The 13,183-nt window shown below is 46.8% G+C and overlaps 4 protein-coding genes across 5 annotated transcripts; 1 reads left to right on the forward strand and 3 right to left on the reverse strand.

The window, feature by feature from the left end:
• Positions 1 to 81: 81 nt before the first annotated feature.
• Positions 82 to 5,640, reverse strand: msk (importin-7 msk). Its single transcript, XM_020959058.2, has 10 exons — positions 5,105 to 5,640; positions 4,068 to 4,303; positions 3,492 to 3,989; positions 3,240 to 3,416; positions 2,970 to 3,115; positions 2,112 to 2,909; positions 1,817 to 2,040; positions 1,442 to 1,752; positions 906 to 1,378; positions 82 to 833 (listed from the first exon to the last, which is right to left on the reverse strand). The coding sequence occupies exons 1-10, from the start codon at positions 5,192 to 5,194 to the stop codon at positions 637 to 639; spliced, it is 3,150 nt and encodes a 1,049-aa protein (XP_020814717.2). The 5' UTR covers positions 5,195 to 5,640; the 3' UTR covers positions 82 to 636.
• Positions 5,641 to 6,003: 363 nt separating this feature from the next.
• On the forward strand, positions 6,004 to 8,463 carry Arp3 (Actin-related protein 3). Its single transcript, XM_020959061.2, has 6 exons — positions 6,004 to 6,262; positions 6,361 to 6,541; positions 6,620 to 6,934; positions 7,108 to 7,644; positions 7,705 to 7,788; positions 7,858 to 8,463. The coding sequence occupies exons 1-6, from the start codon at positions 6,219 to 6,221 to the stop codon at positions 7,951 to 7,953; spliced, it is 1,257 nt and encodes a 418-aa protein (XP_020814720.1). The 5' UTR covers positions 6,004 to 6,218; the 3' UTR covers positions 7,954 to 8,463.
• A 131-nt stretch (positions 8,464 to 8,594) lies between these two features.
• On the reverse strand, positions 8,595 to 11,812 carry Nulp1 (Nuclear localized protein 1). Of its 2 annotated transcripts, none has more exons than XM_020959059.2 (6): positions 11,225 to 11,812; positions 10,778 to 11,148; positions 9,789 to 10,664; positions 9,401 to 9,727; positions 9,111 to 9,343; positions 8,595 to 8,968 (listed from the first exon to the last, which is right to left on the reverse strand). In XM_020959059.2, exons 1-6 carry the CDS (start codon positions 11,378 to 11,380, stop codon positions 8,808 to 8,810), a joined length of 2,124 nt encoding a protein of 707 aa, XP_020814718.2. In that variant the 5' UTR covers positions 11,381 to 11,812; the 3' UTR covers positions 8,595 to 8,807. The 2 variants fall into 2 exon arrangements, with proteins under 2 accessions (XP_020814718.2, XP_020814719.1); XM_020959060.2 differs by having other exon boundaries at positions 8,595 to 9,050.
• fan (farinelli) lies at positions 11,768 to 12,876 on the reverse strand. Its single transcript, XM_020959062.2, has 2 exons — positions 12,719 to 12,876; positions 11,768 to 12,662 (listed from the first exon to the last, which is right to left on the reverse strand). Exons 1-2 carry the CDS (start codon positions 12,831 to 12,833, stop codon positions 11,953 to 11,955), a joined length of 825 nt encoding a protein of 274 aa, XP_020814721.2. The 5' UTR covers positions 12,834 to 12,876; the 3' UTR covers positions 11,768 to 11,952.
• Positions 12,877 to 13,183: the final 307 nt, after the last annotated feature.

Raw genomic sequence — 13,183 nt, forward strand, 5'->3', positions numbered from 1 at the left:
AGCGCCAGCGTGGAGAATTTTAAAAGGAATTCAGAAATTAAAATTCATTTAAAGCTTCTTGTTAAATACACATTTATCTAATTCAAACGTTAAAAATGTTTTTTTTATTTTTCAAAAATATCGCTCCATTTAGTACAGTATATACGTGTATGTGTGTGTATAAAGAAAATGTTTGTGAAATGCTCTGCGTTGAATTTTCATTCTCTGACCGACTTGCCATCTTTTTTGGGGTTCTGTGGGGGGCGTGCGGGTGCGCACGAAATCTCATTTCATGAGACCTTCTCGTCCTCGACGTGTTTGTTTGTTTTCGTTTCGTTTTGTTTACATACAAAGATTTACAATGGACTTTCGACTTATTGTTATCATAATTTAGTTGGCAGCCGAGCATGCCAAGAAGTAGGAAATAATAAAATATAAATCTACAATAAATATATAGTGCCGTCTGGACGCCGCCTGATCGGACCGGTCCGATTCAAGGCAGCGCAGCATGCATTGGTACACGGAGTGTACGAAAACTAGGAGAATGAATGCTTTAAAGCCATCATCAGCATGCAAGATGTGTTTTTTTTCGATGTTACTTTTTTTTTTGTTTGGAAAGAATATGAGAAACAATCAAGTCAGATCTAGTCAATTCAGTTACGAGCCGAACTTGAAGGACGAGGGCACGGCGGTCTGTGGGAAGGCAAAGCCGCCCTGCTTCTCTATCAGTTTTGACTCCTTGGCAGCCTTGCGTTGGTCGGCGGTCACCACCACCTCTTGCAGCGCCTTGGCCTGCTCGGGGGTGAGGTTTGAAGTGAGGAGCGCATACCAGGCCTGGTCCTGTGCGGAAAGTGCTGTGCGGTGAGACATGGAAAAGGGGGTTATTAGGAAAAGGCACAAAATTATTGTACGACATTTAAGCTTACCAGTAATAACTTCCTTGAACGTCCAGTACTCATCGATAGCCGTCTCGTTTTCCTCGTCATCGATGGGCGTTGTAAAAGACTCCAGGCCGGTTTCGTTCAGATCACCAATCGACTCTTCCGCCTCGCTGTCCGAGTCTGCATCTTCGTCCTTAATCTCGGCCTTGATCTCGAAGCCAGCAGCGTCGCCTTTCGTCTTGGTGAATTCAGCCAACTTGTCCAGATAGTCCGGTGCCATCTCATCCATGTCATCCTCGTCGCTAGACAAAGCCTCCTCGCAGTCATCGCCATCCTCCTCCTCTTCCTCTTCCTCCTCCTCCTGGGCCCTAGATTCATAGGCGCGCTTCAATCCATCGAAAAGCAAAATGAGGGCGGGCACAATCTTGCCGGCCACCTCGCTCAGCACCTGTGGCTTGGCTTCGCCCAGGGAAATGAGGGTACAGAGACCTAGGACACACAGCTTCCGATCGTGAATGCTAAGGGGTTAAATTATTAATTATATAATGCCTTAAAATAGTTTGCGATTCGGTTGCAATTACCCCAGGAAACAGTCAGTGTCATGAAGCCACTGCTTAATAAAGTGTGCGCTAATTGATTCGTTGTTCTGTTGCGACATCTTGTCCAGAATGGAAAGCAGCAACTGGGGATTGTAGTAGAGCGCCGCAATAACCACTTGCAGGCACATGGTGCGCAGCTCAGAGGACTGCACCTCGCGCGTTAGACGGGACAGGGCCAGCTCCACAAACAGATGAATCACGGAGTCAATCTGGCCTTTGCATTGCAGGATAATCACTTCCATCAGCTTGGCGGCATGACATTCGGGATCCTCGCCAGGATTGCTAGTGAGCATCTATGGGAATGTATATTTAGTGTTAATTAAGCTTAATATATTGTATTTAAACTTAAGCACCTACCGTCTTGCACATGTCTAGAATAGCCAAAAGCCTGTTTGGATTGGACAGAAAGGCCGGCGTGTCGACTGTCACATAGTTATGCAGCGCCGGCATAATATCAATGAAGTAGTCGATACCGTCCTTCTTGAACACCTGGTAGATCAGCTCCAGCATCTGCCACATCTCGGGCGAGATAGCCTTGGCCGTTAGATCGTAGACCAGCGAAAAGGTTTCCTCATAAAAGTCTAAAAAAAAAACGAAACGAAACGATATTGCCGAGTTCAAAAGGATTTTAAGTCGCTACCCATTGACTCACCCGTGATGTTGTGCTGGAAAATGTGTCCGACTACATTAATGACGATCGGATGCAGGTTAAGTAGGACTTCGGGATGCTCCTCCATTACACTAAGCAGAGTCTCGATTGTATTGAGCAGGCTCATGGCCGTGATGGCCTTCTCGTCCGAACCCTCTTCGGATTCAAGAACCTGACTAAAGGTAGTGGCCAGATGCTGGCAGATCTCGGTGGCGACCGGCAGCAGCTGCTCGGTGAAGGTGCACACGATCTTTTGCATCACATTCGTCAGATCCTCGTTCTCCGTCTCGCGGATGATGGTGAGCAGCTCCTTGGTGATCTCCTTGATTTGGCTCTCAACGTATTGCGGCGCCTCGTTCTGGGACGATAGGAACATCTGCAGGCCAATGGCCGCTTCCACCTTAACAGGCAGCTCCTTGTCGGTGAGCAGGGCGTTGGTGGTTAGCCGCATAATCTCAGCCAGCACCTGGGGATTCTTGATCTGCACGTCGCAGAAGTAATGCAGCACCCAACACGCACGCGCCCGCATATGTCCGGCAGAATTTTGGAATTCTGGGAACACGTATGTGGTCAGCATGGATTCAACTTGACCGCGGTACAGGGCCTTCTTCAGCAGTACGTCCGCCAGCGTTCCGATCATGTGCAAGGCACCATCCTTCTGCTTGTTGTCCGCATTCGGTGAGGTAATTATTTGCATAATTGTGGCCATGGCCTTGGGCAGGATACCCTTGCGCTTCTTGCAGATGGAATGCAGTAGGGATTGGGCAGCCGGCACTGGTGTGGCATAGTCCTCAAAGATGTCTGCAGGGAAGATGAGTAAAATAAACCACGCACATGAGATAGTAGGGAATTCTCACTTACCAAACTTAAGGCGAATGTACTCGTAGGGATCGCTCTCCCAGAGCTCCTGATCGGAGTCCGTGAATGACATAATGGGGAAGATCACATCCTGGATAACTGCCACCATATGGGGCTTAATGAGCTTCCAGGTATAGGCGTGGCTAACACTGCGGAAATACAAATGATTTAATTCAAATACTGAGAAAAACAATACACAAACTGTGTATGGGTAACTAATTTTAAATTTAGAGTCAAATGATATTCATAAAACATAAATTTAGAGCTACTTACGCATTCTTCAAATAGTTGAGCACATCGGTGAGGACTCGCGGCGAAACGTAGACTCCGTTCCGGTACTGGTCAAGGATTTTTAATAGCACCTCCAGGACGCCCTGGCTGAACGTAGGCAGATACCATTCGCTGAATTTTTGGTACTTTTCACTAACCACATTTTGGGGACTTCCATAGCTGCAAACAGAATATTTAGATATATTTTGGTGTCGTTGTTCAAGGGCCAATAGGCTTGATCTTTACTCAACGCACCGCTCGAACATGCGGACCATGATGTGAAGGGCCCACTTTTTGGTCTTCCAGTAGGGGAACTCCGTTCGCTCGTCGTCATCGAGATGCGAGCTGTCGGGCACATCGCGATCGGCCACCTGACGGCAGACCTCCATCCATTGGGAGAAGATCTCCTTGGTGATGAGGTCTAGCGGCAGACTGAACTGCGTCAGGGCGTAGTAGATCTTTAGGATTTGCTTTTGCAATAGCACCGACTGCTCGGACTGCTCAGCCAGCAGGCGCACTATCAGCTGGTAAATCATAGGCAGTAGCAGATTCATTGCCTCGTTCAGCGGCGTTCGATCCTCACTGCGCTTGTACTCGTAAGTTTTTACCAGCTGGTACATGGTCACCAGGGCTCCGTTCCAGCCGTTAACATCCTGGTTTTGTAAGTAGATGCTGATGTTGTCTACCACCTGTGGCCAGCGTCCGGGGAAATCGTTCTTGATGATGTGATTTACGCAGACGGAAAGCTGAACCCTGTGCCACGGGGCGGAGAAAAGATTGAAGAAGTTGAGGCATGGTCACTTAAAGGCAATTCCCATTTTAAAGACTTACCTGATCAGTTCGGGAGCATGCACGATGGCGTCGACGATGGCACCGCGAATCATGGCCCTGTCCTGCTCGTGAATGGAGAAGGGTATGGGCTCGCCCGGCTTGGCCTCGTGGTCAGCCCAGCTGCTGTTGATCAAATTCTTGAGGTAGACAGCTCCCGCCTGGCGGACCGGCTGCTCCACAGTCGTCTGCATCACGATCTGCAGTATGGTGGGCACAAATCCAATGATTTTGTGTATCTGTGGGCGAAAGTATAATATGTATGGATTTGTTTACACAGCTGCTGTGATGAGTAATGGAGGATGGCCGCCAAGGGTTAGGCGTTTGATTTCAACCAAGAATCGATCGATGATGGCTGCCCATGGAAGCACTTTAAATTCTGTGCGCAGAGCTGTTCAATTAATATGGGGCTGCTGCCGGCCATAAGCGCTGATAAAGTTAATTAACCCAAAGGGGCAGTGCTGGGAGGGGCATGCAAATCGTTAGATGCTGACTCAGTCGTAATGAGCATGCCTGCACAGTGGGGTCGAAGCAATTGTTTAATTTTCGTGGCTCTATCTAAGCCACCTCCTCTGATTGTATACGCCTTAGCTTCCGGAGGGATTGCATAAGCTTCAATTGCTGCGGTATTTTCCAATTTACAATCAGAGCTTTGCTTATTTATTCGCCATTACATTCTTTTGAATAAAATTGAAACCACAGTGCCGCACTCATGTACACAGCTATTGCCTATCTGTACGTATTGCACAAAAATATACATATGTATGTGTGTACTTGTTGCCATATCCCGCCACTCGGGCAGGCCAAGGAGTTGGAGGTGGTCAGTGGTAAATACCTGAAGGGCAACCTTTTTGAGCGATATCAGCTTACACTATCCCCCAGTCCCCCACACAAACACCGCAGACGAGCCGCGCGAGGAGGGACAGAGGGAGAGGTTAAAGCGAACAATTAAAAAGCACATGGTTTCGGGGCGATGGCGCCACCACCAAGTTCGTTCGAATCTTTTCGCCGGCGGGGCGGCGTCAGGAACAGGCACTCACCTGGGCCAGTTGATCCTCGGCGGCCTTGCGCTGCTCCGGATTTGGATCAATAGTTGCGCGCAACAGTTCCGTGAGTTTCTGTGCCTCCATTTTCGCGATTTGCGGTTCTGCTAATCCCACGTTTCGGCCGGTAGTTGCTGCTGCTGCTTGCGGACACGCGCTGTGCCCACTGTGCTACCCGCTGATGCCTGGTTGTCCTGTGCTCAAAGAGTTGCCGCTCTAGTGGCTCTAATGTGGGGGCGAAATCTGGAAAATCTCTGCTCCCTGCACCTGCACCAAAAACGTGGAAAAGGCACACACCGCCGAAGTTTGCAGCAATTGATATATATATATATATATATATGATCGATGCAGCCCTGAAGAGTGGGCAACGCGACCAAAACGTGAACAAGCGAATGGCACATCGACTGCAAGCTTTTCTATAGGCTTATCGTACGTGAACAAGTTTAACTGATTTACGTTTTAATAAATATATTATTTTATATAATTTTAGACTAAATAAATAAGTAATAGATATACAAAATAAATTTATTAGTTCACAATAATTTTGAATCGATTTTGAATCATTACATCGGTGTGCCGCTTTTTTCTAAAACATCGATAGTATCGATAGTGACATCTGTGATTTGCCAACTCTATAAATACGCTAAATATATATATAATTTTCAAGTCTTTGCTAAAACAGAAGCTATAGCTATATATAAACATCACTAAATTTTTTAGTAATAGTTTTTAAAAAGCTAAAATTAGGCCACAATCGGTCCGAAAAAATTACAATTTGGCAAATTTAAATGGCCATGGCATCGCAGTGGATGCCGCTTTCCTTTCTTCACATAATTTTACTTTCCAATTGGGAATAGAAACCGAAATGATTAATTCAAAACAAATCAATCGATGTTGAATAAATATCGGAAATATCGATAGTGAGATCGTTGATTTGCGAGCTCTAAGTGACACATCGTTGGGCGGAGTTGAAAATATATAAAAATCGTGTTTATCTGTGTTTGAAAGGCTATAAAACAGAAAGAAACCGCTTAAGAAGGTGATTAATCATAGCTAGATCGCAACCCAAGTGTTTTACTGACGGCAAGGCAATAGCAGAGCAGCAGCGAACATGGCAGGCAGGCTACCGGCGTGCGTAATCGATGTGGGCACCGGGTGAGTGAAGTGTTCAGCGGACTGCCTGCGGGGGTCTCTGCTTCCAATTGGAAGAAAAGAGGTCATCTGACTAATCCGATGTGCGTTTATACGTCTAGCTACTCCAAGTTGGGCTTTGCCGGCAACAAGGAGCCGCAGTTCATCATCCCCTCGGCTATTGCCATTAAGGAGTCTGCCCGAGTGGGCGACACCAACACACGGCGCATCACAAAAGGCATCGAAGACCTGGACTTTTTCATCGGCGACGAGGCTTTCGACGCCACCGGCTACTCAATCAAGGTATGAGCCCGCTGATTAGTCAGCCACTTGAGATCGTCCAGGCCATTGTGTTTACTTAAATCATCGATTTTCCCGCAGTACCCGGTTCGTCATGGTCTGGTGGAGGACTGGGACTTGATGGAGCGCTTTCTGGAGCAGTGTGTGTTCAAGTATCTGCGAGCCGAGCCCGAGGATCACTACTTCTTGCTAACTGAGCCACCGCTAAATACTCCGGAGAACCGCGAGTATACGGCGGAGATTATGTTTGAGACATTCAACGTTCCTGGTTTGTACATCGCCGTGCAGGCGGTGCTTGCCTTGGCCGCCAGTTGGGCCTCCCGATCCGCCGAGGAGCGCACACTTACGGGCATTGTGGTAGACAGCGGCGATGGAGTGACGCACGTCATACCAGTGGTAAATATCACCAAACCGATATCTTATCAGCAGCAGAGTTGGGTTTGCGGCGGGTAGAGAGTATGGTAGTGGGAGTGTATGGTATTTGTATGAAAGTTGGGTGGGAGTTTTAATCAATCAAGTTTTAAACGGGTTACTGAAACATCTAACCAACAACTTTTTTTTTACTTCAGGCCGAAGGCTACGTGATCGGATCCTGCATTAAGCACATCCCCATAGCGGGCCGCAACATCACCTCGTTTATCCAAAGCCTTCTGCGCGACCGAGAGGTGGGCATTCCGCCGGAACAGAGCCTTGAGACTGCCAAAGCGATTAAGGAGAAGCATTGCTACATCTGCCCCGATATCGCCAAAGAGTTTGCCAAGTATGACACGGAACCGGGCAAGTGGGTGCGCAACTACACTGGCACCAACATGGTGACCAAGCAGCCGTTCAGTGTGGATGTCGGCCACGAGCGCTTCATGGGACCCGAGATCTTCTTCCATCCGGAGTTCTCAAACCCCGACTTTACCATTCCGCTTTCGGAAATCGTAGACAATGTCATCCAGAACTGCCCAATTGATGTGCGGCGACCGCTTTACAATAATATCGTCTTGAGCGGTGGATCCACAATGTTCAAGGACTTTGGCAGAAGGTTGCAGCGGGATATCAAGCGATCGGTGGACACACGCCTCAGGATCAGCGAAAATCTGTCTGAGGGACGCATTAAGGTGAGTGTTGCTACTCTGGAAAACTCTCCAGGCTTTAATTTGTAATGTTTTTCCTTTTAGCCAAAACCCATTGATGTCCAGGTGATTACGCATCACATGCAGCGGTATGCTGTGTGGTTTGGAGGCAGCATGTTGGCCTCAACGGTAGGTTATCTATCAGAATTATTTATGTGGCAAATTTGTACTTACTATTCTACTATTCTGCTCTTCCAGCCCGAGTTCTATCAGGTGTGTCACACGAAGGCTGCCTATGAGGAGTATGGTCCCAGCATTTGCCGTCACAATCCCGTTTTCGGCACCATGACATAATTGTACCGATCCAATCGGCCCGGTCTGCAGCAGTTATTGATTTATCTTCCCAATTTGAAATTTGATTATATGTATTCCATGCTAAAGTATTAGTAATGATTCTTTTCTATCCAATGTATGTTGTGTTTAGTTTTAGACTCTCTGTGTAAATTGATTTCGTTCTTTAATTTCGTGTGATTCTGTTAGAGATTCCTAAACAAACTCCGATGTCTGCCAGTTAAACTCAACTAATTAAGATGCATTTTATACCATACTCAACCACACAAACAATCACAATCACACTGAACTGAGCTCTTTGGAAATCCCCATACCCGCTCTATACACACACCATATACGGAAAGCTGTACTTGTCATAGTAATATTTATAATTGCAACAACTGCAGAAAACTGAATGAATGAAGAAAAGGAAGAAAACGGTAAGAAATATTGATGAGAAATCTGTTTGTTACATTGATAAGCGTAATTGAAAAGGCATTAAATAAATCAATAAAGCATTCTTTAAGCTTAAAACCACTTTACCAAATATTTTATAATAACAAGATTTATAAGGCTCATAAAATTGGCTTGAGATCGCTCTCGAACTGGTTTTTGAAGAACATTTTAAAAGTAGTATGTCGTTAATCATCTTGTAATTTCGATAATTAAAGCTTCTAATGGAAAATTTTATTCAATGCATAGTGTTCGTAGGTTTCGTATGTGTTCAAATTGCTCTAATATATGTATATACCATAATATATATAGAAATTTTGTGACGGTGTCGCTTAGCTGAGGGAATAGCAAAAAGGTGGTTTCAAAAAGACATTTGTTCCATGCCACAACTTCGTTACGTTCAACGTAATAATTGACACCTGTGACTAGTCAACGTAGTCGCTGGAACCCTCCTCCTCGTCGTTGCTACTGGAAGACTGTGCCGCCGCCGTCTCTGGGGACCGCAGATGCTCTGCAATCCGGAAATTCTGGAGGAAGTCGCGCATGGCATCCATCATCAGTGTCAGTGACTGCTGTAGACCAGCTTCTGCAATTTGTAAATACTCTTTAAGTATTTATTTATTTAATGTTACAATAAAATGCATTTGAAGGTTACTATGCCCCATTTTCTGTGATGAAACGTTGGTAAAGAAAACAAGATGAACATAAAAATACACGTTTATACGAACCTTCGGTTTCGCCATTCGCCGCCTGCCTAGCTGGTTCCACTGCCGCAGCAGCAGCAGCATCAGCGCCGGCCTCAGCGGCTGCTCCGGCGGCCGGAGCTGGGGCAACGCCTGCCTGGGGCTGTTGAGCAGCGGCTGCCAGATTGTTGACGTTGAACGATGGCAAGAGCGATTGGAAAAACATTGATACGGAATTGTTTGTGTTCGTTGTGGGACTGCTGCTCGACGAGGATTTTCTGTATAGAATTCAAATGTAATTATGCTATTGAGATCTATGTCGAGGTTCGACCTACCGCTGATAGCAGTTGACGCTGTTCGGCGGCGGCAGTGGGTCGTAGGTCATGATGGCTTGTTTCTCCTTGGCCACGAAAACGGCCAGAGGCACCTTTTCCTTGTAGTCGGAGAGTATCACATGCCGCAGAATGGGTCTAGGCGGAGTACCGCTATAGCGAAGTGATCGCTTCTCCTTATACTCGTTGACTACGGGATCCTTAGTCTCGATGCGATCGAGGACAACATTGACATTGGACTCTAGCCAGGGAAGCACTTCGTTCTGCCGCCAGACGACGCGAGCGCGGCATACATAAAGACACACCAACTGGTGCAGGGCGGGCGATTGACTGGATTAAATGGACAGAGTAAGATAACAGATTCCAATATTAAATCACCAAATGGTCATACTTTCCCGATACATCCGCAAAGAAGTAGGAGGAGGCCAGCACCCGCTTGTCGGTCTGCACGGACATCTCGTCAAGAAGCGGCCGCAGCACACCGGGGAACATGAGCAGGGCATACTGCAGTGCCTGGTTGGAGCGCTCGCAGACGCCATGGAGCGTGTACAGCGCCAGGGCGTACGAGTAAGCCATGTTGGGCAATTGGTTGAGGTTCCTGGCGGCATTGTACTCCTCGTAGAATTCCACCAGCCATCCAAACTGCTTGCTACGCAGGGCGTAGTAGTCAATAACCAAGATCATAGCCAGCGGATCCATGTCCGGCTGCAGACTCAACAGCAACTTGGAGATCTCGAATGCAGTCCGGCTGCAGGCCCGCTCCTCCAGGTACTGCGCATGCTTAAACAGTACTATGTAGAAGGAGCGATTCTCCTGGCGGCGGTAGTCCAGTCGGCAGTTACCCGAGGTCAGACTGAAGTTAATATGCAACGACGACTCCAGCAATAGCAGGGCTCGCTCCAGCAGCTCGGAAGCCAGTGCAAAGTCCTCTGTCATCTTGCATACCTCGCTCAGCTGCACCAAGGAGTCCACATGATAGGGACAGCGCTTAATAAGCGTGATCAGGAATTCCGAATCGATGCGCTCCAAGGCAGAAAGAAACATGTGCTGCACTCCCTGGTAGTATTGGCTATGCTCGAAGGCGAACCACTGCACATCGCCGCCCCCGCTCCCGTTGTCCAGAATGGATTTTGTGGAAACTGAAGGCGAGTCGGGAGCGGGCAGCAGCTTCATCGTGATGGTGTTTTTGGTCAGCGGAGGCCAGGACTCCTTGGCCGTAACCATATATGTAGACTTGAGAGTAGGTTTTTGCCGACCACGCTTCGTTCTGAAAAATTACATTTTTAATAGGGGCTATAATGATTTTGCACTAAATTTCCCAAGGGAATTTCATTGGCTTTTGTCATTGGAGATAAGATAAGATTAATGGTCAGAACTTACTCCACTTTAACCACCCGCTTTCCGAAGGTGCGTCGCATCTCGTTCTGCGGATTCAGGTGCCGCAATTCAACACCCAGCAGCTTCTTGGTAGCCGAGCCTCCGGCGGCGGCCGCCTGCTTTGCCGATTGCTTGGGCACTGCATCGTACACCTTGCCCAGCAGTGGATCTACCTTTTCAAAGTACTTGTCCTGGCGCTCGTTGTCCTCGCTGCTGATGTGATTCCCGCTGGATCTGGCCTTCTTCTTGCGCTTCTTCTTCTTTTTCTTCTGGGCCGCAGCACTGGCATTGGGCAGCGCCGCAGACGGGTGCTCCGTCTCGTTGTCGTCCTCCTTGAACTCGCTCTCCGAGAGACTCAACCCGGGCTGGTTCAACTGGCATTATGAAAGAAATCGAATTAGCTCATGGCTAAGCGCGAGTGATGAGGTGGCTTAGCGGTAGGACACGTACCAGATCAAATGGATTTAGATGGGTCTTGCGGTCGCGCTGCATGTCGCTGTCCTCCAGTTCATCATTATCCGAAAGCTCCTCGTTGTCCTCATCCTCTGGCGGCGGCGCCAGCTTGTCGGCGTCGCCTTGCAGCTTCTTTAGCATTCGCGCAGACATCCTAATAGTCTTGGTATTTTCTTGGTGTCTGCCTGCGCCGTGCTTCTATTTATTTTCGTAGCAAATTTTCTGTGCTGGATTCTCATTCGGAACGGTGTTGGAAAGCGCCAGGATCGGTGGCAGCAGCAGTGCTGGGGAGCGTGTGCTTACACAATGTGGCGCTACACAGCACTAACAACGGAAACAGCTGAATTGCCGGCAATAGAAGAAGTTTGAAAATGTCTGGATACTTTTAATGTATATGATTTTGCTATTTTAGAAATAAATTCATGCAATTCGCCTGTTGTTTTCGGAAATTCTGAGGCTTTGGGGCTTTCTACTACATTTAAAATTTGTACTGTTCAGCCAAAAGCTATTTGTTATGTTTTTTAATAAAATGATTGATAGTTCGATGTTTAAATATGGTTTTCTATTTTCAGATAGGGTAAACTCATAACACGTTTGATATTTCAAGACTTGTTCCTTTAAATTGTTTTACAATATTGTGGGAATTTTCAAATGATTTCATTTTACAACAAATTCTAGGCCAAGTTGTATATATTAAAGGATTTTCGTTTCAGTTCACAAATCGTTTACAAATACAGTTTCCCATAATAGGCGCCAATAATGGCGGATATGATGGTGAAAATACAGGATGCAAACAAAAAGAAGTTCATTCCCGAATGCTTGGCACGACGCTTTTCGACCTGGTCGCGTAAAGTACTAACCTCAGTCTTGAGGAATGAGCGTTCCTCCTCTAGCATGCTGACTTGCTTAATTAGCTGTGCTACTGGCTCACTGACTTCCTCAGCATCGAACTCGATCTCTCCGTCTGGCTTGGGGTTCGATGTGTTAGTAGCGCCACCAGCCTGACGCGCAATACCAGTCTCGTCCAACTGCTTCCGCTTGACTAACAAACACTTGATTTTGGCTTCCCAAATGTCGTTTTGTTTCTGCTTCGTCCAAAACTCCTGCGTGTCGATATCGCCGTCAGCGACAAAAGCTGCTTGGATGAGAAATTTGTGTTGCTTCTGGCCGGCATCTGGTGCAATGGGCTGCATAAAGACGTCCACGGTAACCTTCTCGTTGGGGCCCACAAACCCAATATTGGGGCGCACCAAGAACATGCGGGGCGAAGTGGTCTTTAGCTTAAAAATCACTTTCTGCTTCTTGCTGGGATTCCCAAGTACCAGGTTCTTACACACTGAACGGTTAAAAGGGCCTTCAAAGACGAGGGTCTCGCGAGGCTCGAGGGTTAGCATGGCCTGCGTCTTGTTGCTGCTCATTATAATGCTTTGGAAACCTACAAACAATGTCAATTAGTATGGGTCCAAATGATAAAGATCCAAGAAAACTAACAGAAATAAAGAAGATAATTCCAAAATGTAATTTTTCTCGGTACGCTTTTTCGCCCTGACGGAAGTGAACTGAGCAGCGCTTGCCTCGATAAGTCAAAGATGAATGTGTCCGCCATTTTTCGATAGTAATCGAAATTTACGTGTGTGTTAGTATTTAAAAATATTTCCACTGCACAGCATTTCAGAACAAAAATAGCTGTTTCCATTTAACTAAACTTTCGTACTATTTTATAATAATAACAGCTGTTTCTTGCTTATGTTTTACTTTCATCAACAATTCATGACTTACCGCAGTGGAGGGTACACGTCATTGCTTAATTCCTTCCAGTGTTCTTGCCTTTTTAAGGTATAATCGCAGTGAGCTTCTTCCTGGTTATCCAGATGTAGTGCATTGGTTAGGTGATATTTTTGGAGTCGATCAGGAAATCACTATCACAATAGATGTTAACACTGGAAGGGCCACGGA

Source organism: Drosophila serrata, unplaced genomic scaffold (assembly GCF_035046125.1).
Source record: "Drosophila serrata isolate PLE 108 unplaced genomic scaffold, ASM3504612v1 contig_272, whole genome shotgun sequence".
Taxonomy (NCBI): Eukaryota; Metazoa; Arthropoda; class Insecta; order Diptera; family Drosophilidae; genus Drosophila; species Drosophila serrata.

Bases quoted from the DNA above. Each gene is read 5' to 3' on its own strand.
- msk (XM_020959058.2), bottom strand. From the start codon at position 5,194: ATGGAGGCACAGAAACTCACGGAACTGTTGCGCGCAACTATTGATCCA. The intron at 4,304-5,104 runs GTGAGTGCCTGT...TTTCGCCCACAG, and splicing joins CCGAGGATCAACTGGCCCAG to ATACACAAAATCATTGGATT. The intron at 2,910-2,969 runs GTAAGTGAGAAT...TCTTCCCTGCAG, and splicing joins GTACATTCGCCTTAAGTTTG to ACATCTTTGAGGACTATGCC.
- Arp3 (XM_020959061.2), top strand. From the start codon at position 6,219: ATGGCAGGCAGGCTACCGGCGTGCGTAATCGATGTGGGCACCGG. The intron at 6,542-6,619 runs GTATGAGCCCGC...ATTTTCCCGCAG, and splicing joins CCACCGGCTACTCAATCAAG to TACCCGGTTCGTCATGGTCT. The intron at 7,645-7,704 runs GTGAGTGTTGCT...TTTTCCTTTTAG, and splicing joins TGTCTGAGGGACGCATTAAG to CCAAAACCCATTGATGTCCA.
- Nulp1 (XM_020959059.2), bottom strand. From the start codon at position 11,380: ATGTCTGCGCGAATGCTAAAGAAGCTGCAAGGCGACGCCGACAAGCTG. The intron at 9,728-9,788 runs GTATGACCATTT...CATTTAATCCAG, and splicing joins TTTGCGGATGTATCGGGAAA to TCAATCGCCCGCCCTGCACC. The intron at 8,969-9,110 runs GTTCGTATAAAC...TACAAATTGCAG, and splicing joins GGCGAATGGCGAAACCGAAG to AAGCTGGTCTACAGCAGTCA.
- fan (XM_020959062.2), bottom strand. From the start codon at position 12,833: ATGGCGGACACATTCATCTTTGACTTATCGAGGCAAGCGCTGCTCAGT. The intron at 12,663-12,718 runs GTTAGTTTTCTT...CATTGTTTGTAG, and splicing joins GAATTATCTTCTTTATTTCT to GTTTCCAAAGCATTATAATG.